Here is a 26,284-nt window from a genome sequence, read left to right as displayed (position 1 = left end):
TACACTTGACATTTAAAAATTAATAGTATCTTGCTTCAATCTCAAAATGAATCTAAATTCTAAAAAGTAGATACAATATTAATTTTAGCCCCACGTTGGTTTTTGGTCAATACTCTCTCTACAAATTTTGGACCATTTGTAATTGTAGGCTATTGAGTAAAACCATAATTATAACAATCAATTTTGTTTAGTTCAGTTATATTTTTTATAAGAATTAGATACCAAAATATATTAATAGACGTATGCTAAGCTTATACATTAAAATTAAACTATGTCATTTTTTTAAGGAGGCATTAATGTGAAAAAAAAAATAATAACATTAACAGTTTGCAGACTATGAAATCGTCCATTTCATTAACACTTTAGAGAACAAAGTTTTTTTCCAAAAAGGACGAGTGGTAAGTTAAACACATTATTTTCAAAGTGCTAAATAAATAAAATATACAATGTCTGTCAGTTTAAGTAGTACTGAACTAATATAATATAACAAAATGGCTACAATTTTAGTGTAAAATAATAAGCAATATTAACCTGTTAAACCATCATACAGCATACTTATACATAACATGATATAGAAATGTTCATATTAGTAAATTTACAACAATGTTGTGCCACACAAATAGTAGTTTTAACAATATGTCGTGTTTAGTTAGTTAAATACATCATTGGTTCTTAAAAGGAAACTGGATAGTATCAGGATTGAAGGGAGTTCCAGCAAATGGGGATCCTGGTAAATTCCATGCTTTCTTCAGTTTTTCCAAGTTCTCCTATATTTTTTATTAAAATAAATACAACATTACTTTCGGTTAATTATAATTTTATAACTATAGACTAACTAATACTTAAAATAATCTGTAATTACTATGTTACTAACTATATTTGAATTAACCATGTACCTAACGTAGCCATGCTAGAATCTATTATCAGTAGTGCATTACAAGGGTATTACACTCATTAAAAGAATGATCAATTAAATTTAATAATTTAATATAATAATTCATCACAAAAATGATTGTAATTTAATATTTATCATAATTTAATTTAGTTTATTGTATTATTATTATTATAAAAAAATTTATTTAGACAAATTAGGATAATTTTACAATATCATAAATTTTAAATAAAGATAGAGAAATCATTTGAATATATTTATGAAAGTGTAAATGTGTATAAATTACAAAATAAACAAAAAAAAATTACACAATTGAAACGTCCAAGATGGAAAGGCCAAATTATAAATAATTTAGGGTAAAATTTAAATAAATAAATCATTTTTCATATATTTCTTTCGCAATCAAAATAAAATAATTTTTTTATTTGTAACTAGATAAATAAAAGATAATCTGGTAATTTCTAATTTTAGATAACATATTATCTAGGCTAATTTTTAAATTATTAACAATCAGTTTTTATCAATTATAAATTCATTTTTTTGGAATAGTCACAATTTATTAGTTTTAATTATTTAATTAATTTGTTTAACAGTTCATTTTCAAAACTTTATTTATGAATACAAAATTTATTTTATTCTAAATAAAAAATAATATTAACAGTTTAATTTTTTTAGTTAATTTTGTCATATCTTAAATAATTAAAAATTGTATTTATTAAATAAAATGTACTAAAAATAATTTTTTTCATTAAAAAAATCTGATTTTATTGTTTAATATACTATAGTTATAATATTTACTTTTGGTTTTTTTAATCAAAATGGAAGCAGTGATGTAACTAGAGACTAAAGCGATGAGCAAGAAATTTGTTTGCGGCATGGTATTTAGTAGAACTCACCACCGGGAAATTTAGTTTCATCTTTTTCATTAATAGTAGTTAGTAAGACTAACCACTTTTAATATAATAAAATGTAACTAATAAATGATGTGAAGTAATTTGATTTGATTTGATAATTAAATGATTTTAATGAGTTACTCAAAATGTTATAAAAATGACTAGGGAGATTGTGAGTCCAGACTTACATTTACATCTTCTTCCTTAGTGTTATTTTTATTTACTACTTCGTTTATTTTATTTTGTTCATTTTCTGGTAACTCATGAAATGGAATATGAGAATCTATATTTTTCTTATCGACAGTACTTGTTTCATTAGATAAACATTTTGACCAAAATTCATTCTCCAACTTGTCCAAATGTATCTAAAAAAATAAATAAATTGTATTTGTGTTTTATTAAATATTTATATTATAAGGAAGGAACAGTACTTGTATATGTTTTTCTGGAGTTAATGTCCAAATATGATCACTGATAGTTTTATAAAATGTATCTTGAATAATTGTTCGCCAACTATTTAGATGATTAATTTTAACAAATAAATTCTGTGACGTAACATCGATATTGATATCTTTGGAACTCTTAATTAAATCAGACACATCAATCTAAAAAAAAAAAAATTTTAAATGTTATAAACAAAAATTATAATATTTTATAAAAAATATTGTATGATTTACATTAATACAAATATCATTATAAGTTTGAGACCACCAGTAAAGTCCTAAATCTGCTCCATTTGATATTTCAAAACAACGATCTACACTATAAAACAAAACATATAAATATGTAATTTAATAACATATTATACTACTATGTAAATAAAAAAAAAGAAGTTTGTTTGGAATTGAAATTGTGAGCTTAACTCTTTCCGCCATGGTGGGATTACAGTTGTCCCACATAAAAATTCACCTTTGCGGCATGGTAGGACAAATAATATACCACATATTATATTATTTTTCTAAATTTTATTTATCTCGTTTTCGTTTATTTTTAGCATTTTTCATACGACCGTGTGTCTATAGAATATTAATAAGAAATGCCGATTTGTCACACATATTTTTTTTCCCAGAAAATTTTCAAAACTTATTTTGTTATTTGTGAGGGAAATAATCAACCGATTTGTATGTTCTTTTTTTTTGTTCGTTTCCATATTAGGTTATGTTTATAATTAATGGTATAAAAGTATATTGATATGAAAAAAAAATACGAGATGCGAATGTTGTGTGCACAGCATGTGCGGTGGGATATACTTAATCCCACATACAGTAACTCCTAGACTTTGCCACTAATTTTTTTTTTTTTTTTTAATATTATTTTTAATGCAAATATAAATATAATGTAAGTACAAATCAACGATAAAAAAAAAAAAATTTAAATTTAAGTATCCGTGCATCTTGGGTATAGAAATTTTGAAATCTCTTGTGCATGAAGTTAATGGGATACCTGGAATACCAAGCCACAATTTTTTTTAAATTATAATAAAATCATGTTGTAAAACTGTAAAAAAAACTATTCCATTACATTTTTCGAAGAATTTTGAACAAAACAAAAACCAAAAGGGTTTTAAACAAAACTGATAATTCTGACATAGAAAAATTGATCAACAAATTTTAAAACAATTTATAAAATATTCTGTGATATGGATAAGTCAAAAATTCAATGTCCTAAGCCGTGATCCCTAGTTAAATGATGAAATTTTGGTTTTGTAAATCAATTAACGTAGACTTTTCTTCTTTAATTTTGTTAAAGGATAGTTATTTCTACAAATGTTCAGTGTCTCGGAAACATGCAACTCCTCAAACATATTTTTTATAAAAAATCAACAACAACTGTGATGCAAAATTTGAACCAAATTTCCAGTACTAACATGAATTTTTCTTTAAAACAAATAATCAGAAAATATTGGAAAAATTAAGGAAAAAAACTGTAGAGCGTTTTTTTTTAGAGTAATCACAACATTATTTTTGAGCCAAGTTAAGCGATAATGAGTAAAAAAAAAGGGTTATCAATAACAGATTAGAACATAGTAGCAAATGAGTCCAAAAAGTATTTGAGAAAAATTGTTGGTAGATTAATACTAAAAAAGTTGATACGAAAGATAATAATTACAGCATAGCAATAATTTGATGAGCTATAAAGCAATGAAGGAAATAAAAAAAGGGTGTAGAAATGTAAAAGGGCCAGAATACCTTCTAGAGAAGATATAATAATTGGTTCTGTGTAGTAGTTGTAGTTGTCACTTGTAGTTGTTAGTGTATAGTAGTTACAAACAAGGAGAAATTATGGACTGTTAAAATTATAGATGAATTTGCGTTGAACTTTGTATTTGGGAGTATTTGAATAAGAGCATATATACTCATTGCACATTAAGAACATAACCAGTCGAACAGTTTTCACCTCATAACCTCGCCATACTTGTTCACCGTCGGGTAATGGCGGTGTTTTACATAAACACATGTTCTTAACACGCAGAATAATAGACAAAGAAAACACATAGTAGGTACTAGGTTTACTTAAAAACTAGAGCCTAAGTCAGACTAGACCCATATCGAGAGCAGAAGGTTAACAATAATATTTATATACACAATGTGGAGCGTTATCATGGAAATGATAAGATTACGATGAGCTAATCAAGTCAAAGAAAATGCTCATCAGTTTTAAGGGTAGCTTTACATTTAGAAGCGTTTATGATAAGGCATTAATACTATTATAATTATAATATAATTAATAAAAAATACAATTATATTATATTGGCTCACAGTTTCTTTTTTTCTGTACTAGTGTTCAAAGGTAATTTATTTTCAACTGAATCGTTATCAATATTTTTTAAACTCTGATCAGAAGAAAACTGTTCCTTATTACATTTATTTACATCTTCAAAACTGTTTAAAAAACAAATTAAATTTAGTATGCTATGTTATAGTTTAATATTAAAATTGCACATAGTTATAATAACTTACAAACTATTTTCGTCGCGGTTGCCATTTTCCTCTAAACGTTGAGACGAATCTGTAGATAAAATTGGTTGCAAGTTTTTACCATAATCCTTTGTAATAATAGTAAGTTCTTCAACAATTTTATCCTTGTCATCGGTGAGTGTAATTTCTTCAATATGATCTACAATTTGATTAGATAAATCAACAAATGACAAATCAGAATGATACCTTTAAAATAAAATAACACATTATAAGTATTATGTTATACATGCCAAAAAAAGCAGATATATATTTATATAGCATATACATTTACAAAACCTCTGGTTAAAACCAAAAATAATAGCAATAGAAAACTATTGGTTTTATTATATGTAATACGTAGTTTACATTGGTTTGGAATCTTTTACAAATTGATATGGGTAAGCCAGAGTTAAAAATATAATTGATTTATTATATTCATTTTAAATATAAGTACAGTGAATGTATAATTCAAGACAAAATGTGTACATTTCGGTCACACTTAAATCAAATCTGACATTTCTTACTAAAGTCACAGTGTGACTGCGATAAATTCATACGTCGTGTGACAAACAGAGGGCTCATAGTCATAAAAATAGGTATGCATACCGTTTTATTCATCATATTTTTTTATTCAAAAGAAAGTAATAAATAAAAGTTAAAAGCAACTTCGTATGCTGGAATATGTGTTTCTGGCTACTCAACTACGATACAATCCCCATTTGATTCTTTAGAAAAGTATACAACTTAAAATCTGTAATTATGAATAGTTCAACCATATAATATTTTAACTAATTTTAATATAGTTACTCTGTTTTTTCTTCCATAGATCGACTCCACCAATTCTTAAAATGTGTATTCAAAAGTGAAATTGCTTCAGTTTCATTATTGGCACACTCCATAAAAATTGTTCTACAATAGAAATTAAAGTATATTTTCAATGTTGTGTATTATCATTGAGTATATATTGTATACAATATATACTCAATGGTATTATGTAATAGTTTTAATGTAAACAAATTTAAGTTAGGTACACAAGTTAGTATTGAACACAATATCATCATCAGCTTAATGAGCCTTTAAGACCCAATACTGCCATCATGAGATGATGGTTTCAAGACAGATATGTTTGTCAGGACGGGTCTTCAGTCCATTGATGGATAGGGGGATTGGCGGCCCCTAACCTCCAGACGATTGCTTGCCCGGCAAACAAAGCACCGGTGACAGTGAGCCTATCACACTGCCGCCTTACCTACTTAGTCATTCCTCCTCCTCCTTCATATTGAACAAAATATATTGACTATTATTAAAGCACTTTTCCTTTTTAAAAAAAAGTCAGCACAGTGATAGATAAAGAAGTCCTTAAAATACCTTCTCAGCTTTACATTGAAGATAAAAATTTGTTATAATTTTACAAATATTTTCTGGAAATAGTTTAACTACAATAAAATATTTTTAGATCATTTAAATTGATGTACCAATCCAAGTATGAACACTACCTTTTGAATAGAAATTGAAAAAACGCGTACAGGAATTCGTCTATTGTGTTAATTTCTTTGGCAATATTTAAAAATAATTGGTCAAATTTTGGGTTTAAATAGTCGGAAACTTTTTCAGTTTCCATGTTACTTGTGCAAAATTATTAAACAATACACCGAACAATTAAAATAATTTTGAGTTTTTGTAATCAACATTCAACATAATACTAAATATTAATGGGTAAACAAAAATGTGGCTCAGCTATCAGGGCATCAGGCTAGAGCTGTTATCGAAGTTGAAATATTATACCGTAATCTTGCAACGGAGAAGTTAAGTAACCGCGGTCACAAATTTAGCAACATTTATTGTTTTTATAAATTTTATTACCAGCTAGTAAACGGACATCTAGAATCTAGATCCGTAGTCATGCCCGTACACGACTAAAATTTTTCGAATAAAATACTGTGTACCTTACAGTTAACATGATAAAGAAGCTAGGTATGTTAGGAACTCGTAATAGTTGCAAAATGGCTTCCGGTTTTCTCGGTCGGCCGTGTATTTCTCATGAGATAACCGACTGCCATATTGAAAAAAATGATAACACAAGTTGTTGATGTACCAATTAATTTTGCCATGTCTTATCATGACAAAATATTGTAAATATTGGTATTATACATGACAAAACAGATTTCTTTTGTCATGGTATTATATAAATTTACTATATTATAGTAAATGAATTTACGACTAAAGATTCGGTTTTGGTTTAACTAGACATCAAAATATAGTCAAATTGTTTGAAGTTATTAAAACATTTGTGTTCAATCGTAATATGTATTATTAATATTGATAAGATAGGATTCTAAATTTTTAATTAATTAAATTTATTATACTTGTGATGGATGAATTAGTGTTACATACTTAATTTAGTTGTTTCAATAATGCCATCGATTCTATAATTTATAGATAAGCTATCCTAGTTGAGATGGAATGGGCCTAATGAGTAACATGCATTCAAACATGTAAGCATAGTGTTTACACACCATACCTAATTTTACCCCTGCTGATTAAGACACTGTAGATTTCAAAAAACGTTGGCTTATTTTTATTATAAAATCAACGGCATTACTTGAGCATACATTACAAGAAAAATATTTTTTTTTAAAGTAAAATATGTCAAGGGGAATAGAAAGCGCTTAATTGTATACAGATAAAGACTAAAACGAGTACATTCTGTGGAGCCTACTGAACAGATTAAAAAAAAAAAAAAAATGTATTATAAAGTTTATCTTCTCCGTAGTGACTAAAGTCCGATTTTTTAGTTCTGTTTTTAATATTTTTTTATAAACGTTTATATTTTTACTTTTTAAGGTTTTGTCTAATAAATTTAACTAATTATTTAATAGCTAAATAAAAAATCAGCCTTTTAGCCCACATAGAAAAAATAGTAAGTTTCACATAAAAAAATTAAAAATAAATATCTTAATATCTTTATACATTAAAATAAGCCAGCATACTTAAAATGGTTAAATACTTCATCAAGTATTGTCAAATATTTCCTATACTTTGTCCCCATATTAAATAGTGGTTTTTGTTCTCCTTAACAACATAAATTAGCTATTATTTGTATTCATATAATATAATAAATAAAATATTAAGTTGTGAGTTCAATTGCTATTTTGTCATAATTTTAAAGATCCAATTTATTTTTATCAATTTTGTAATAATGAAATAAAATTAGGTATTATAAATAGGAAAAAAATACTTTAAAATTTAAGAAATGAGAAAATGTATAAAAAAATGTTTACTTATAGTACCTATAATTAATAGAAAATATTTAATAAAAAGAGACCAGTCTTATAAATTTTATGTAATTTATATAACAACAATCGGTAACAATAATTTAATAAAAAAATTCAGTGTAAACAAGTTGGATGTAAGTCTTTATAGCCTGAAGTTTTATCCTTAGAAACAGAAGTATCTGATAAAGTGGATGGGATATCTCGAGCTCTTGCATCATCTGAACTACTCGTTTCCCCTCCTTCTCGATACTGATGAATGTCTTTGGAATACTTCGGTATAGGCTTATGGGAAGATTCTAAAGATGAATTAGAAGATGTTACATGCTTTTTACAATCTGATTTCAGTCTGAAAAATAAAAACTATTTTATTTGTATTTTTGTTAAAATTTCAAATAAGTTGGGTAAGTCCAGTTTTCTCAATACGCAATATAGAAATTCATTTCTGTTGTAACATAGAGATCAATTTATAACTTTTCTACTTTTTTTTTCTATTTTGGACTAAAAATTATACGATTATTTAAAAAAAAAATAATTTTAACCATACAGCGGGCACGCTATTTGCTATAACATGAGTAGTCGTGCGTTGTACAATTTACAACAGTACTAAAGGTTACAGTGTAGGTAATTGTACACCCGATTAATTTGTATCAAATATCACTGCATTTACTGTATCTAATAATAGTATATAATTTAATAAAACACATTTATACATAAAAAACATATACAAGATAACAATCTATGTAAAAAAAATTGATAACTACATTGCTGTTATATTATTTACAACAGCATACCCGCTGGAAGATTAACAAAGAATGACGTAACTAGCAGGAAAGTCTTTCCCTAAAAATATTTTAAGGAATTCAAATCTGTTTTCAAAATCTTTATCGTGTCAGATAGTTGGAACCAGAATACTTCTAAATTCATAAGTAGCGCCCGAGATGGACAGACAAACTTTACGTGTATTTTTATTAGACTGACTATGCCTATTGCTTGAGTTAACACTATGTCACTACTATGATTTTATAATGATATTACCACTATAATATTGACAAAAAAAAAAAAAATTATCAATATATATAATCATATATAAAATCATATAATAATTATAATATGTAGAATATCAAACAAAAAAAAAATACTTACAAACTTGATTGAGGTTGCAACATGATTAAAAAATTATGTAAAGTAGTACGCAAATCATTGGTACTGTAACCGTTATACCAGCGAAGTTGAGCAATATTTTTATTAAGCAAATAAACTGCATAATTAAATTCTAACCGTGATTTACTTCGACCGAATAAAGGAAATCTTAATAAATCAAAATATTTAAAAAAAATTATTAATTAATAATATTATATATTACATTATTTAAATTTAAAAAAAAATGTGGCATTACTTACAGTCTTTCTCTGTCTTGCATATCTAAAGAAATATGATCAATGATTTTACTGCGTGATCCTTCATGGTGTATAGGATAACGTAATGGTATGTCTAGAAAATAAGCTATCATATGTGTTAAATGAGAAACAAAGCCTAGTGCAACGCTCAACTGAATATCATTGTAACCATCAAAACTTTCTGAATTTGGCAAGTGAACATTACATATTGATAAGTTTCCATCGGCCTGTGAACAATAGTTTATATACATATTAACTACATTAGATAAACTATTAACTATATAATTAAATATATATTACACAAACATACATAGTATGCCACAAAAGTGCAAAAGTCACCCTAGTAATTTAAATTAAGTATTAATATTTCATTAGTGGGTAGTGTATTAACTTAGAAATATATATTGTACGATTGGTTAACTAGGACCCAGACAATACTTCTTAAGATTCTATACAATTTAAACTATTTACTTTTGTATAACTTCTAACATAAAGTGACCTAAATTTATTAATAATTTGCAATAAAACCACCTCTCTGACTTTATTTTATCCGAAGAACTATCGTTGATTATAAATATTATAAATTGCTCACTGAGAAAATTTTAGTTTTGTATGTCGACATAGGACGGGCACTAGTAGTATTGTTTTCAATAAAAATGATACTACTAGCACCCGTCCCTTGTTGGCGTATAGAACTCAAATTTGACTCGGTGAGCCATCTATAATATTTGTAATCAATGATACTATGTATTGTCTCTTTATGGTTTCTACAAACCATTGTACTTGGCTCGTCCGTTTAAATTATTAAATAAATAAATAAATAACATATTTTTGTACTTACAGTTAACAATTTAAATGTGTACAAACTATTATAATTATTTTATAGAAATATATATATTTTTTACGATAAATGTGATAAATTCTTACCTCGGTAATAGGATATATGTAATTTAGTTCCAAAATAAGTTCTTTTCTACGATACACAAGTTGACTGTTAAGAGCTAATAATGTTTCAGTAGAACTTGATGAGAGATTCCACTGTTTTAATCGATTGACGTCTGTACTTAAACCCTCAAATATTTCTTTTAGTTTATTGCCTTTAAATAATAAAATATAAGTATAACAAATTCAAATTTGTTTTTTAAATTATTTTATAGTTAAGAGATTTTGGTTATAAAAAGATATTTAATGATTTACAACTAATTGTAAGTAGTAAATCGACTTACTTTTAATACAGTTTTCATTATAAAGTAATTTACTAGCTTCAGTTTTATGTCGTAGAAGGGAAATCTTACGAGTTTTTTCCTGGTTCAATAGCAGCACTCTAAATTTGACTAATTCAATTTCTTTTTTCCTGGAGAGAATATTTTCTCTAGAAGGCTTTTGGCCAACATCTTTGGCCATAATTCGACGTAAAGTTGCACTTTGATGCCTTGCTGTACGATTTTTATTCCAATTAATCTCACCTTGAATTGCTTTATCTTTTAAAATAGATGCTGCCTCTTTTTTTTCAACAGTTTTACGTTGTATACTATGCATTCTTTAACAAATAAATCAAAATATTAGTATGGAAACAGTTTAACTGCTTTGTAATCGTGTTACCTAGTGAGTTGTGACAATGTTCCACTTATTCTTACATCTTTAGCAGGTAAAGTAAGATCAGTTATTCTCGCTAAAGTGGGTTGATCCTCAGCTAAACAATGAGGAACTGTATAGTTGCCACCTGTCATGCAAAACACAAGAGAGTTGGAATGAAACATTTTTGGTTCTAAAGTCATTGGTGTTATGTACAGAAGACCGCTCAATTCTATACCCCAAACAAATAACACTTTTGTCCGGTCATTTGAATCTTGCCATAATCTTATAACAACAGCTACAAAAAAAAAAAAAATATTGGTAAATAAACAGTATAGTTAATTAAAACAAACAAGTATAGTGAAAATCAGTTCATCAAAAAGTTAGCAAAGTTGGATCTAAGCAATTGAGTTATTAAATTTAAAAGTGATTTCATTATAATCAAATACCTGCCTCACCAATTTTGTAATCCTTTATTTTATAAAGTTATTAAAATTTAAAACACATTATATAGCTAAATGATAATATGATCCAAAAATGTTATACAATTAAATAACATCTACCTTTAGCAGATCCAATTGTGCTACAAATATCCAATTTTTTCCACTTTGGGTTACGCCCACAAATTTTTTCACTTGTGTATAATGGAGCACACATTGTTGTTAAATGCAAAGTATAATAAAATGATGGTTTGTTAGCTAAATATGCTTGATCAGCACATAAATTGTAGCCCAGTATTTGGATGAGATTCCGAAGTCTTTGCTAAAAATTAAAATTAAATATATTATGTTTTACATTTGATGTGTAATTAAAAATGTACATCTAAATAAATTTACTAAATATTATTTAGATAAAGAATTTATAAATTAAATTATACATACTTGCTGAGTTACAAATGGAACCCATTCTTGAGGACGGATAGTTTTAGATTTTGAAGTCATAATTTCCATTCTGAGTTATGCTTATATTCATTCCTTCAAAAAAAAAAAAAAAACTATTATATCTCAGGTTCTAGAACAGTTGATATAAAAATATTGTATTATAATTATTTTTAAAATTAATAACACAATTTAATTAACAATAAAAATGTATACGTATAATATTCGTTAGGTTACATAATTAATGTGTAACAATCTGTAAAATTATTTTACAACGGTAATAATTAATAATAAATATGAATAAAACAGTTAATTGACCAGAAATGTTATTCTGATCAATTGATACTAATACTTGTATCAATGATGCTTTTATCATTCTACCTTCCAATATAATATTCTAATTAGCCATATTAATACACTAAAACACTTTAGATATTATATATGTAAAGACGTTGATGTCAGTTAACTGTTTAACAGCCAAATAGATTTATGGGCAGATCACTTGTTTTTTAATTATATCATCAATTAACTTGTGTGTGTGTGTCTGTATTTACAGCTAAGGATCATGATGGAATTTGGAACGTAATAAATATTATAGGTGTACAGTCAATTGGTGTTTCCAATATAGGTACCTACCTTTTTGATCTTTCAAATTGTTCATCGAGAGATACAATTATAAGTACACGACCGCATATGTTTAACTGTAAAAGTCATGTCGCTCGATGGCATAACGTTTTTCTAACAGCATTACTCTAAACTAATTATATTTAAACAACAAATAAAAAGGAACCATAATTGTGGGCGATTTTGACTAAAAACACATTTCTTTTTATCTTTTTACGGCGTCTGATAGAAGACTGCAATATGTATATTATATATATATATATATATATATGAATATATTAGTTATCTCTTATCACCGTAGAACAATTATTAAACACTGGAATGGTTGCGTGACGAGGGTGATCCGGTTTCATGAGTTGATGCCAGAATGTTCTATCGAAGTAAGTATATGATCTAGCGGCAAACACTACACATTAACAAAATATCAAGTATATAGTTGGACAATAAAATCGATAAAGAGCGCTACAGAATTGTTGGTTGTACTTCTTATCATAATCTTATCAGATCTCTCCTGAGAAACTTTGCAGCCCGCAGTTGTGGCTACGTGATAATTAATAAGAGAGTTGTGCCCAAATCACGGTTGAAGATACCAGCGTCTAGCTATAAGTACACAGCTGTACAGCCGTGAATCAAATTTGAAATTTGAAATACCTGAATAATAATCTACTATAATATGACTGTTATTATAACATTATGGTAACGATTAACCGATTAACGAGTAACGTACCACAACTACCATCCAGATCTTTTTCTCACAGCATTTTAGATCCTCATTTACACAGTAATTGTGTTTCATTGTTTTAAAAAAAATTTGATAACTTTTAATTTGCAAATAAGTACAATAGAATCACCAAGGTTTAGGTATTTAAGGGGATTCGTACCGTATCATTTTTTTCATTCAAAACACATTATTTTTTGACCATCGCATAGGCCGAACCAGTGATCCGATAAGTAATTTGGAATCAGATTTAAATTCGTCATGAAGTTTACTTGACAGCCCTCGAAGCACTTTTTTCAATTTTGAATTTTAATCCTTTATAAATTTAATTTTTGGATTTGTACCCAAAATAACGAAATATTATATATATACACAAAAATAATAGTCATTATCAGCGTCGGCAACAACGACACCGTAATTGTTTACTGGAAATATCTTTTATTTCAACCTGCTAAAATAGTCAAAACAAAAATCCAAATATACCATTGAAAATGGTATTATTATTTTTTAAAATGATGTTGTTTTTAATAAAATCAAACTCAGAAACGCCTATCACTCGGGTTAAACTATTGTAAATTCGATTTTTTTTTTATATAAATATAATTTATGCAGTAAGTAAATTCAGTAAGTTGATGTATTCATTTTTTTTAATATTGATAAATATTAATACAAATGTATGTTGTATTATATTTAATTTAACAATAAAGTCTAAGTAAATTGTTATACATTCGTTTATTTATTTATATATATATCGAAATTACTCGCAACTAAATGAGGAATAAATTAAAAATAGTTTATATATATATATATATATATATATATCAATGTTTTCGCAAATTTTACATTCCAGGGCCTAAATTAGTTGGATAGTAGTTTTTTTTTGTAAAAAAAAAAAAATACTGGTTTATTCCTCTTTTTGTAATGATGATTTTGTATACGAGCAACATTTGTTAAAAATTTATATTTATACCTTAAAAAAATTAAAAACTAAAAAAAAAATTTTTGAAACTGATGCTTGCAACCTCTAAAAATAATTGTAAAAATCAGAAAAAATAGGGTAGTTGTATGGTAAAGCAACAAAATAAAACGAACGAAGGACCAGTCGAAATTTTTCGACACGAGAAAAAGACTGAAGCCGAAATGGCGTCGTTACGCCTTATCAATTTTGGGTAGGCAACCTAACGCACACTGTAACTGTTCGCTGTTCAGATGGCAGATGGGAAAGTTGGATAATAATAACACGGGACCGACGCGGGTTTTAAAGAAAGGAAGCAGTTTATATTCACAACGGATTGCAGGAAATAGAAATTATATAAGGGGCTTCTTATGGCCGGTTCCGTTTAGTGCAATGGCCAAAAGATAAATCTTAAAACTAAACATTCAGTCCACAACTTAAAACTAACTTAAATACTATTGACGGAGGTGAATTCAATATAATGATTGACGGTTATACAAACAGTCAACTCCGCATTTAGCCAATCGAAATCAAAGGCCACAGTTTACGGACAACCAAGGGTGTAGCGTGGCAGCTGGGCTCTGGACGACCTTGGCGGCCTCGTGATAATGATGGAGGACTTACGCACTCAGCAAACTCCGCGGACGGCCAATTCCAGCAAACAGACAGTTGTTGAACGGTCGGGGGAGTGAATCGTCGCAGCTGGGCTCTAGATGACCTCGGCGGCCACGTGACAAGTGTGATACTTTCAGAGGACTTACGCAAACAGCAAACTCCACAGACAGCCAATTACAGCAAACAGACAGTTTACAGGAAGTAATCCAGGGAAATCAGTGTTATTGACTCGGACAGAATATCAATAAACACGAGGTTGTTGAGATGAACGATTTTATTATTTACAGATCTATATACATTAAAAACGATCTTGTGAATAACATATCCACGACGTTATTTTAATAATAACAGAATATTAAATTAATAATTGTTTAATACTAGTTTTTTAATTAGAATTAATTTCTAATAAGAAACACAATATATACGAACGAAAAAAAAAAGATTGTGGTATAAGAAAAAGACCACCGACGATAATGACGACGAAACGGTAATTACAATGAGCAACAACAACAGGTTAGATTATTTTTAATTACAGAGGACGGTCACAACAACAAAAACAGGAGGGAGTGGAACGCCAACGAACAACAACATTAACGCATACGCGTACAACGCGTAAACAGTAATATTTTTAAAAACAATTAAACTATATTAAGCTACATTAAACTATATTTACATAAATTACAATACAAAACATTTAAATACATTAATTAAATATTGAAAAGCGAAACATTGTGTAGAAACAGTACATTTTTATAGATAACTGCTTATTTCGGTTTGGGTTATAAAATTAATAAGCTTGTTGATGGTTTCGAGTTGAGGTCCGAGGGTTTCTGACAGATCCTCCGATATTTCATTATCAGTTCGTTGAGTCTGATATTTTGTGCACTCTGTAAGTATGTGTTTCACCGTTACTCCACATGCTTCGCAGAGAGGGGATTCGGACTTAGACATTAAGAAGTCGTGCGTCAATCCAGTGTGTCCAATTTCATTCTGGTAATGAGGACTTATTCTCTCTAGATAAGTTGGTCGGTTGGGTCCATTTGTAAGTATGATTTATGATTTCATTCTTTGAACGGTACAGGCTTCAACAGCGATCTAGTCTATAAAAATGAAGGGGGTGACCTAAATTTGTTTGTAAGGGTGTGGCATAGGCCCTGGATCTGCCCCTGTTAAACGATTAAATAAGTAATTTTTTTTTCTTTTGGAAAATTAAGGGATACATTGAGTGAAGTTGAAATAAACAATTGCTTTACCCCCAAAACAATTTTTTTTAGGTATAGTTTCGATGTGATTCAGTGAATACCAGACCCCACTTTGGAAATTTCTTACTGTGCCGGCTTGGAATATGCTGGGTTTTTACTATTTCCACATTCGCATCGAAGCATTTAATTGTGATGAATACATTCAGATTAAAAAACTTACTCCACCCAACTTTGCTAACTTCTTCTACACTGAGCTATACGGTACTCGGATTGAACTGTGTTCGTTCACACTGTTCTGGTTTAGATTGCACTTGGATATTTAAGCTGGATTTAACTGTGCTGGTTTTTTTTTTTTTTGATAATGCAGTTTATCGACAAAATATTACTCGGATTTTATACTTAATTTTCAATTAGTGGTCATTTTATTTTACATTTGCAACAATAAATTAGAGATGACATTATTATCAACAAATAGAAAAAAATGTAATCTAAATTAAAAAAAGCCAGCTTAGTAAAATCAGGGCAGTGCAGTGGAGAAAATCGGTTCAGCGGTTTAAATGACATCGTGGGATAATTAAATAAAAAAACATATAAAATACAATAAAACATATTGCATTGTTAAAACAATACCTTTTTAGTTCTACGTTGAATCTAAAACGCCAAACTTAATTAAAATCTTGTTTTTAATTGAGGCCTTCGGTTAATAATAATAACCGACTAAACCTTAAAAAAAAAAATGGGAATGATAATAATATTTTTTTAGAATTAAATATAGTTAAATGCAACACTGACTTGTTTTTATTTGTTTTATTTTCCACTATATGACAGCATTTTTAAAAATGGTTACTTGTAACTAGTACGGTTTAAATTAAAAATTCCATTTTTTGTTTTCGGGGAGTCAGTCCACTGTTGCGTTCAACGGCTTAATTCACAATTGTACCTTTACAAACTTGAATAGTCAGTAAGTATCTATGAAGAAAATTTAATCGGACCTTCAAATATAGACTGGCATAATTTATTCTTACAGGAACAATAGTTTCATATAATTAATTATTTAATTAAGTATATTTAATTATATACTTAATTAAAAAAAACGACATTTTATTATAATTATAAAGTACACTTTAATTAACTAGTTTTAAATTGAATACTTTTTTTAATTAATTGAGTAATTACATAAATTATGTTACACACAATTTGTAATGAATACAATGAATATTCTAAAAAGGAAATTCTTGATAGCAGAAAGGCGTGAAATAACACTTGCACCTTATTACATTTTTATGTACTTACGTGTAAATGAATCAATAGTCAACAGGTATCACTTATCAGATAAATATTTTCATTATATTGTTAAGAGGACGCCACACCGCCCATTTTTAAGGAGTAAAGTATAGGCAATTTTTTTACAAAATCTTAACTATAAGGTTAAACTGTGAAGTGTAACTATGAGTTCAGTAGTTAGGACTCTTTTTTAGTAGTTAAATTATTTTTCGGACTATCACAGCATCCTTGACAGCGATTTAAAAAAAAAATTCTGTTGAATTGAGTTTTACGCAGATTAATTTTTTTCAGGCTTCATATATAGTTAAGGAAAGAAATTCATGTATACTATTTATGACAAAATTATCTGTGTTCCATCATCCGTATTTTTTCTATATACCTAATACAACCAACGCTACGTCCACCCGCTGCAACGGACCAGACCGGTCGGGACGGTGCTTCCGGTGCCATAAGGAGGGGCACGCAGCGAAGGACTGCAAAGAAAAAACCGAAGTCAATGCTACTACTAACCCACCGCAAGAGAAGAGAAAGAGGAAGAGGAGGAACAGGACCATAACCAACACCTCCAGGCGGCCAGAAGGTGCAAGCAAGGAAAAACCATCGATCAAGGAGAAACCTGAAGGCGACCGAACAACGTGACGTTGTTTCAGGTGCCTGGGAGTTGGACATCTAATGAAAGGTTGCACTGGCCCAGATAGGAAGGGTGGTTGCTTTAGATGTGGGTCGAAAGACCACAAGATCATCGAATGCAAGGCGTCCAGGGAGGACCGCAAGTCGTTCGACGAGCTAACGAAACAACCACCCCAGCATAAAAAGAAGATCTCGGTGGTTATAGAGGATATCGACGCCGTGGATGAGGTGTCCTTTACGGAGATGGACCCAATGCAAGGTCCTTCTACCGGCCAGCCTGGTGTATGAGGCTCCTCCAAACGAACCTCAACCATTGTAGGCTGGCCCAGGACACCCTGGCCCAGACGATCGCTGAGGAAGCGATCGACGTGGTCATAGCCTCGGACCCGTACAGGCAGGCACACGGAGTCGGTGGCTGGCTAACTAGCACCGACACTGGTCGAGCGGCCCTGGGAGTGTTCGGGACAGGAGTGACGGTGGGATCCGTCGAGAGGGATGTAGATTACGTGGCAGCAAGGATAGGTGGCACACACATCTATAGCTGTTACGTCTCGCCAAACATCCCGCCAGCCCGTTTTGTCTCCTTTTTGGAAAGGTTGGAGACCAGCGTGCGGTCCCTTGGGCCAGCCAGTAAGGTCATCATTGCGGGCGACTTCAACGCGCGTTCGGCTGCCTGGGGAGACTGGGTAACCGACGCGCGCGGAGATGGCTTGGTCTCAGTTGCTGACACACTGGGCATGATCATCGTTAACGAGGGGACGGAACCTACCTTTGTGGGTAGGGGCGCTGGCTCCATCGTAGACGTTACGATGGCCTCCGAACCCGCTGCACGCATGTTAAGGGGATGGAGGGTGCGGTCAGAGGTGGACAACCAATCCGACCATCACGCCATCGAGTTCGAGGTGACCGCGGGCACCACCCCAGCAAGCCCGCCAACCCACCTCCAGGTACGAGGATGGAATACTGCCAAGGGGATCGACCTAGAGGCTTTCCGAACCGGATACAACCTTGCAAAATGGGGCCGGGTGGAGGAAGAGCCTCCCGAAGACTCGACTGAACGCTCGGAGTGGTGGGCAGCCGAGTTCGAGAGGAGAGTTACAATCGCCTGTGACTCTTCTCTCCCGGCTAGGAGAGGACATCCGCGGTCCAAACCGCCTGCCCACTGGTGGACAGAGGAGATAGCTGGCCTGCGTGCAGATTGCACAAGGGCCAGAAGAGCCGTCAAGCGTGCTTCGCGTGCTTCCACACGCGAAGCGGCCAGAAGAACTGGAGGCGAAACGTATGCCAGCGACATCTTCGCAGCAGCCCTTTCGGCCCTCAAAGACGCTAGGAAAAATTTAAAGAGAGCCGTTCAACGCAGCAAAAGAAACTGTTGGAACGAGCTGGTACAGTCGGTGGACCGCAATCCTTGGGGCAATCCATACAGGCTCGTGATGAGAAAGCTTAAGAGGGCCCCAGATACGGACCGCATGGAAGCCGCCACGTTGGAGAAGGTGACGAGAGGCCTGTTCCCGGACAACAGGGCAGTGACACTCGACCCTGTCTTAACGCCACTAGCACCGGAGGCTCCGGAATTCTCACGGGGAGAAATAGGAGCAGCGGTGGCACGCGTAAAGGGCAGAAGGAAGGCCCCGGGACCAGACTGTATCAGCAATGCGATCCTGGCGTCGGTTTACAAGGCAGACCCCGACTTTGTAGCCGACACCCTCAACGCCTGCCTCAAAGCAGGAAGCTTCCCCACCCGTTGGAAGCAGGCCCGACTGGTGCTGCTTCGTAAGGGCCAAAAGCCGGCCGGTGAGCCATCATCGTACCGCCCTTTGTGTCTCCTGAACGACGTGGGGAAGTTGATGGAGCTCTTACTAGTTCGTCGACTGGAGAAACACCTCGAGGAGAGAGGTGGACTCTCCGACCGGCAGTTCGGCTTTCGGAAGGGAAGATCGACGGACGACGCAGTGCGTTTGCTCCGGGATGAGGGCCAGGCAGCGATAAACGCACGCAAAGTATGTGTGGCTGTCAGCTTGGACGTGAAGAACGCGTTTAATTCGATCGGCTGGCGCCACATCATGCGGGCCCTACAGGAATGGGAAGTGCCGCTGTACCTGCAGCGCATCTTCCGGTCCTATTTCTCGGAGCGAGCAGCCAGGGTCGCGTGCCCAACAGCTGACGGTGGAGAAGTCACCATCGAGGTATCCTGCGGCGTTCCACAGGGTTCGGTGGTCGGTCCGACCTTGTGGAACCTTACGTATGACGCGGTGCTGCGAGCCGATCTACCGGACCAGGCGACGGTCATCGGTTTCGCGGACGACACGTTGATCATCGCCTCCGGCAAGACGGTCGAGGAGGTGGAAGATAGGACAAACCGAGCTCTGTGTGCGGTGGCAGCAAAGTTCCGGGAGCTGGATCTCCAACTCGCCGTCGAGAAGACGGAAGCGGTGATGATCAGGCGCAGGTACAAGGTTAGCGATCCGCGTATCTTCCTGAACGGGGTAGAAGTTAAGCTGGGAGAGACGATCAACTATCTTGGAATGCTAGTCGACCGCAAGCTTAACTTCAAGCAGCACGCCAAAGCCGCGGCGGTCAAAGCGCAGGGTGCGCTCACGTCGTTGACTAGGCTTATGCCTAACATCGGCGGCCCCCGTGAGCCAAGGCGGAGGCTACTCGTCAGTGTCGTCCACTCCATTCTCCTCTACGGAGCACCGGTTTGGGCCAGCGGGCTAAACCAAGCCAGAGTAGGGGAATTGAGGAAGGTGCAGCGCAGAGCTGTACTCCGCAGTGTCTGTGCGTACCGCACCGTGTCGTACGACGCAGCCAACGTGCTGGCTGCGATACCGCCGATCGACCTGCTGGCGAGGGAGCGAGAAGAGGCGTCCCGCCTCCGCCGGCAAGCAGAAGAAGGATCCGGACAACGGGCCCCCCTTAGGACTGCTACCCTCGGCAAGTGGGAGGACAGACTTCGGACAGCAACAGGAGGTGAGTGGACGAGAACTCTCGTCACTGACCTCCGAAAATGGGTTGGACGGAAGCACGGGATGATGGGCTACTGCCTAACCCAGTTGCTGTCTGGGCATGGGTGCTTCAACGAATTCATCCACAGGATCGGCAAAGCACCCAGTCCAGCATGCTCACACTGTGAAGGCATGGTGGACAGTGCCTATCACACACTAGTGGAGTGTTCGGCCTGGGAGTCCCAAAGGCGGGACCTCCAGGACGTCGTCGGCGAAGTTGTCCCGGAGACACTGGTCGCCAACATGATTGCAAGTTCTGATGCGTGGAACGCGGTCGCCCGCTTTGCCGAGTCGGTCCTCAAAGAGAAGGAGGAAGCAGAGAGGGCCAGACAGCGGCCGGCCAATTGAGAGCCCCGGCGTGCAAGGGTGGCGTGTGCGCGAGTCACTGGTCCGGAAACATTCCACCGACTGTACATAAACCTGTATAGACTAATAAACTTGTAACTAAATTTCGTTGTGGCCTAATGTGAATATTGTTATTAGGCCACCACCCGAAGTGGGTGTGTTAGTTTTTAAGTTTATGATTGTATTTATTGTTTAGTATACCCAATAAATGGCATCGGAGACTGGGGGAAGTAATTCCTCACAGGGCGCGTCCCCCCCCCAGTGTTCTATGGGTGCATGTGGAAAAAAAAAAAAAAAAAAAATACAACCAACGCTATATCGTTTTTAAAAAAGTAAAAAAAGTCCTTTCTTAATTAGTTGATTATTCATTAACTGGTTGAAATATTAAAAAAAAAAGCAATGGTAGAATACAGACAATGTTGTCATCTATATTATGTGAAAATTTGGTTTCTTAGTTTTGATTACAGTCTTTGTAAAATTAATTCGGGCAAGGCGGATTTTTTGAAGAAAATAACAGGTGTGTGGCGCGATAGATTGGTAACAAAGAGTTGTTAAATTAGGTTGTCAACGATAATAAATTGTAAAGATAAGACGTTTAACCTTAATCGTATCTACCCTAAGTTTGCTCACGTAAGTAGAAGTGAAATGAAGCTATGAACTTAAGAAATAGCAGACTTCGCCACAATGTAAATAGCACTACTTTAGTAGGCTGATTTTTTTGAGAGGGTGTCTGGAACTTAGCCGTTTTTCATTGTTAGGTTTTTTGTTGGAAATTGCCTTTACAATGATTTACATCTACAAACGCAACTATGCTTCATCTTAAAAGTATTGTTTTCGGTGAAAAGTGTAATGACATTGTTGAATATCCAATATTAGCTTATATAATATTTATATAAACACGTTTTTAAAATGCTTATTTTAATTAAAATGTAAATTTCACAGAGTTTATGTATGTGAACTTAAATTTAATTAAAACCTAATCAAATTTTTTATATTATTCGTTTGTTCTGAATTCTCGTATGATATGAGAATTAGAATAATTAAACCCGAATCAGTTATTGTGTATAACTACAAGAAGTTGACTGTAGTATGAGTATTTCAAGTTTTTGCCTAATAGAAAATGCAGTTCAATGAAATGGTTTCGTCTCAGCAGGTAAAAAAAATATTAGCTTAAAATTTCAATTATTATTATGACTTTAAGGGTTTAAGTAATAAAAAATCCACGTACATTTTTAAATGTTTAATGATATCACTATAATCTTCATACTACCGTCTGCAGATCCCTCTAAATTATCTATTATATAATATCTAAAATTTAAAAGTTTGTATTAACATCCATAAAAAAATCTTATTTTTTCATTTTTCATATCTTAAAATTTCCACTGTATTTTTAATAGTAATAATAATTGTTTGAAAAATGCAACTTAATCATAAATATATAGAATAAACAATTTAGGTATTGAGTACTTTTTATAATAGTAGAATAATATATTACCTAATAATTAAAATGTTAGCTTCAATGCTGAGCTGACTTGACTTTTAAATGCTAGGAATTCAGTTTTTATCACCAATAATTATTATAATATCACTTACAAATTTACCTACTATCCTTTTAATTTGTTTTGAAACTTATATAAAATTGGTAGCTGCGGGGTTTAAATTTTCGATTCTTAAATTGTTTGTAGCAATATTTTACGAAAAAGAAAAATTCTTGAGCCAACTATGGTACGAGAAACGGGAAATCAATTTAATTAAATGTGCAATCAGTATGGCGACTATTGAGATTGGAAGAACCGCTTTGGGTGTAAAATTCGATGTACAGAAAAACACCAAACACGTATTTATGGAGTATTTGTTTGAGGTAAGTTTATCACAGTGTTTTGTACTGAAAATGTAATTTAAAAATAGTATTATCATCAAACAATAAAAGTTATCCTGATTAGTAGTGGTTCTATGTTTGTTTTTATGTGAGCTTATTTCAAAAAGGCTCTTTCTGCGGTACAACTGCTACTTGGGGACTCAAATATATTTTGCATAGCTTTATTATGCAAATTTAGAAAAAAATTGGCTGATGATTTTTTATTGAACTATATCCAAAGATAAATATAACATACCAAGATCAACTTTATTGTCATTGATCATATCTTTACATAATCGGGGGCCCGGGGCCAAGGCCCCCTGATTTCCTCTTAATCCGGGCTTGCAGCGTAAACGAATTATTAATATTACTAGGCATAATTTATCATTTAAAAGTAATTTTTCGGTTATGGTTTTGAGCTGGCATGTCAGATCTTTGTAATGAAAATTTGTTTTTTACGTTTAGGAATACCGAATGACACCCGTGGCTTCTGAAACGAGTCTGTTTCAGTTGCCGTCGTTTAAAATTAAACATGACACTAGATAAAGTAAAATTTACAATTTCATCAAAGATTTAGTTCAGAAAAAATAGTCAAGGAGAACGTAACGAATTGTGTGGTCTTAAATCTAAATTGTCTTAATTGTATTTAGAGAGAAGAATTAACGGCATGTGTTTTATAGGGAGGCCTTTAAAAATGTTAAGACTCAGCTCGTACTTTAAAATACTTACTTACTTATAACAAATTTAAAGTGATATTTTTATATTTTATAATCATCATAGTATATCTGATTAGTCGTATTGATTAAGTGGTCTAAATACAATTTGATAATAACCGGTTAGGAATAAAGTGCAAAAAGTGAAAAGTCACAGCCAGGGTTTGAACTTTACACTATTAACGCTTAGTGGACTGCATTAGGTTGGCGATATTGCCTGACCTCACCATTGCGTCCGAATAAAATGTCAGTCTTTTTAAATAGCTCAGTAGATTCAAAGTTCTATTTTTTTTTTTGCATTTGCGGAATTATACTAAATCTTATAATAATTAAACCTAGCTAAGAACACTTCGTGGAAATCACAGATTGCTATATTTTATTTGAAGTTTTCATTTTATTAAAATCGGTTCAGAAGTTAGCGAAAAATGGCAACATACATTAATTACACCTAAATACATTATCCTCCTTCCGCAGACGGATAAAAAGGACCGAGTTAAGACGTGTCCAACCAAAACATTTCTCAATAAATTTTAATTCAATAAAAATAATGGTCATAACTTTAAACTATCTATTATAAATCGTACACCAAACAACAAGTTAATATTTTGATTGCGTCATTGTTTAATTTTAAAAATTGACCTTATTTTTTAAATTACTATATTTTTCCTAGACCCTTTTTTAACATTATTTAGCGGTATATAAAATATGTTGACTTTATTTTGATAAGTAATAATTCCAAAAAACAAGCGTGAAAAGAGAACTGTATTTTTTTTAAATTCTATCTTAAATTTAAAATTTGGTTTTAGGAGGTCAAGACAAGACAGCTATGGTAAACGCGTGTTCAAGATTTTTGTTGGCTCATCATCAAGATGTACAAAATAAAGTAAACTATAGTTCGTATTCAGTTTTATGAATTTAAAAATTACTCTTTATAAGTATTTTTGGTAACGATAAAATATATATTTGTTATTCTTGCTTATTAATGGATGATGGGAGAGTTACTGACAATATTTTCTTCTAGTGACTTGGATTGACAACCTACCTATAAGGATTTACAAAAGATGGATTACTTGGAATATTTAAATGCAAAAATTTATCCGGAACCAGATAAATTGTCCGAATTGAACTTTTCTGGTTCTGGATAGGTTTTCGCATTTTAATTTAAGAAAGCTAAGGAAATTTTGAGCGTTGACCCTGTTGACATTTTTTAAAATTACTCAACTTAGTAATTTTAAGCACCGAATACCGTACCTGCAGGGATTAAATAGCTTCCAATAACAATTTTCTTTTCAATGTTTCTGACAATAAAGAGAAGAACGCAAGAAAAATTAATTTAAAATTAAACAAAGACACAATAAAGATTAAAGTTATAATATTCAATTAACTTGGTAGTGTTAGTACCTATTTCGTTAATACAAATTATAACAAACCAAACTATAACACATCATTTCATCGTTTAAACTTTTTTAATTTCAAATAATATTTTGCCAAGAAATTAAAAAAAAACACGGCTATTATGTTTATTATATTAAGGCCCCTGGATACCGACCATTTTTAAGGAGTTTTGTATAGGCAATATTTAAGAAAAAAGTGGTTTTAATACATTTCCGACCATGCCAATTAATTTACCGGTTTATTTGTAAAAGCATCATGGTATTATTTTAATTTAAACCATTTTGTCTATGAGTAAAAGCCATTTTAGTTAATATAATAGTACATTTTTTGTCCATCGCACAGGCTGAACCAGTGATCCGATAAGTAATCTGAAAACAGATTAGAATTTGTCATGAAGTTTACTTAAGATCGGTCAGCTAACTTTTTTGGTATCTTATTCCTACTACGCATAAAACACGTTTGAACATTTTATAAAATTTCAAAATTCAAATTCAAATTTGGAAAGGGTTAAAATTAAAAATTGAAAAAAACGCTCTGACCGATCTCAATTAAATTACATAAGAAATTCATATATGTTTTTAGATTGCTAATCGCTGGTTAGACCTGTGCGATGGACAAAAAAATATGTGTTTTGGCTGAAAAAACGGTTGGTATCCAGGGGCCTTAAAATAAACCATTTTTTTGGTTGGCCTTACGACTACCTCCCATTAATGAAAGTCGAAAATAACTAGGGCCCGCGAGGTCGTTATACCCGTAGACCCTAAGATTTCCCTTGTGATTGTAGTATTATATGTACCTTAATTGTATGTTTATTTGGGTTTGTAACATTAATTGTGTTTTTATAAAAAAATATTATACTTTAGGTATTACTTTTTAGTAGAAATAATTATAACACCATGTGTAAAAAGAATTTCGTATAAGAGGAAACTATAAGACCGCTTTATACCAATAAATATGTTTTTTAAATATCTATTAACATAATATAATAGACCGGGTGATTCTTTTGACGTATAATTATTGGCAATGAAAATTTGAATTAGATTTAAATTTAGAATTCAATTTAGATTTTATCG

General features: G+C 32.3%; 3 protein-coding genes across 6 annotated transcripts in view; 1 reads left to right on the top strand and 2 right to left on the bottom strand.

The window, feature by feature from the left end:
- Positions 1-26,284, top strand: part of LOC126844345 (uncharacterized) — a 173,070-nt gene that overhangs the window by 18,845 nt on the left and 127,941 nt on the right. The window lies entirely within an intron of this gene.
- Positions 258-6,700, bottom strand: LOC126844350 (nudC domain-containing protein 3-like). 4 transcript variants are annotated; one of them, XM_050582493.1, is made up of 8 exons: positions 6,606-6,700; positions 5,550-5,651; positions 4,746-4,949; positions 4,545-4,667; positions 2,463-2,547; positions 2,217-2,390; positions 1,974-2,150; positions 258-767 (listed from the first exon to the last, which is right to left on the bottom strand). In XM_050582493.1, the coding sequence occupies exons 2-8, from the start codon at positions 5,639-5,641 to the stop codon at positions 663-665; spliced, it is 960 nt and encodes a 319-aa protein (XP_050438450.1). In that variant the 5' UTR covers positions 5,642-5,651; positions 6,606-6,700; the 3' UTR covers positions 258-662. The 4 variants fall into 4 exon arrangements, with proteins under 4 accessions (XP_050438450.1, XP_050438449.1, XP_050438448.1 ...); XM_050582492.1 differs by lacking the exon at positions 6,606-6,700 and adding an exon at positions 5,992-6,170; XM_050582490.1 differs by lacking the exon at positions 6,606-6,700 and adding an exon at positions 6,239-6,570 and having other exon boundaries at positions 260-767.
- Positions 8,071-12,736, bottom strand: LOC126844349 (UV radiation resistance-associated protein). Its single transcript, XM_050582489.1, has 9 exons — positions 12,504-12,736; positions 11,871-11,963; positions 11,553-11,751; positions 11,017-11,287; positions 10,641-10,954; positions 10,342-10,511; positions 9,418-9,641; positions 9,161-9,325; positions 8,071-8,363 (listed from the first exon to the last, which is right to left on the bottom strand). Exons 2-9 carry the CDS (start codon positions 11,937-11,939, stop codon positions 8,132-8,134), a joined length of 1,644 nt encoding a protein of 547 aa, XP_050438446.1. The 5' UTR covers positions 11,940-11,963; positions 12,504-12,736; the 3' UTR covers positions 8,071-8,131.

Source organism: Adelges cooleyi, unplaced genomic scaffold, assembly GCF_023614345.1.
Source record: "Adelges cooleyi isolate 19-005CV unplaced genomic scaffold, UGA_ACOO_1.1 ACOO_flye_CR_arks_rails_tigmint_CR_PRNA_651, whole genome shotgun sequence".
Classification (NCBI taxonomy): Eukaryota; Metazoa; Arthropoda; class Insecta; order Hemiptera; family Adelgidae; genus Adelges; species Adelges cooleyi.
Note: the sequence above shows the minus strand (reverse complement) of the source record. Positions and strands in the feature narration are given on the sequence as shown.

Excerpts from the sequence above, each read along its gene's own strand:
- LOC126844350 (XM_050582490.1), bottom strand. The coding sequence starts at position 6,363 with ATGGAAACTGAAAAAGTTTCCGACTATTTAAACCCAAAATTTGACCAA. Across the intron at positions 4,950-5,549 it reads TCTATGGAAGAAAAAACAGA|GTATCATTCTGATTTGTCAT; the intron begins GTAACTATATTA and ends TTTATTTTAAAG. Across the intron at positions 2,151-2,216 it reads CTCCAGAAAAACATATACAA|ATACATTTGGACAAGTTGGA; the intron begins GTACTGTTCCTT and ends TTATTTTTTTAG.
- LOC126844349 (XM_050582489.1), bottom strand. The coding sequence starts at position 11,939 with ATGGAAATTATGACTTCAAAATCTAAAACTATCCGTCCTCAAGAATGG. Across the intron at positions 9,642-10,341 it reads ACATATATCCTATTACCGAG|GCCGATGGAAACTTATCAAT; the intron begins GTAAGAATTTAT and ends TATTGTTCACAG. Across the intron at positions 9,326-9,417 it reads ATGCAAGACAGAGAAAGACT|ATTTCCTTTATTCGGTCGAA; the intron begins GTAAGTAATGCC and ends TGATTTATTAAG.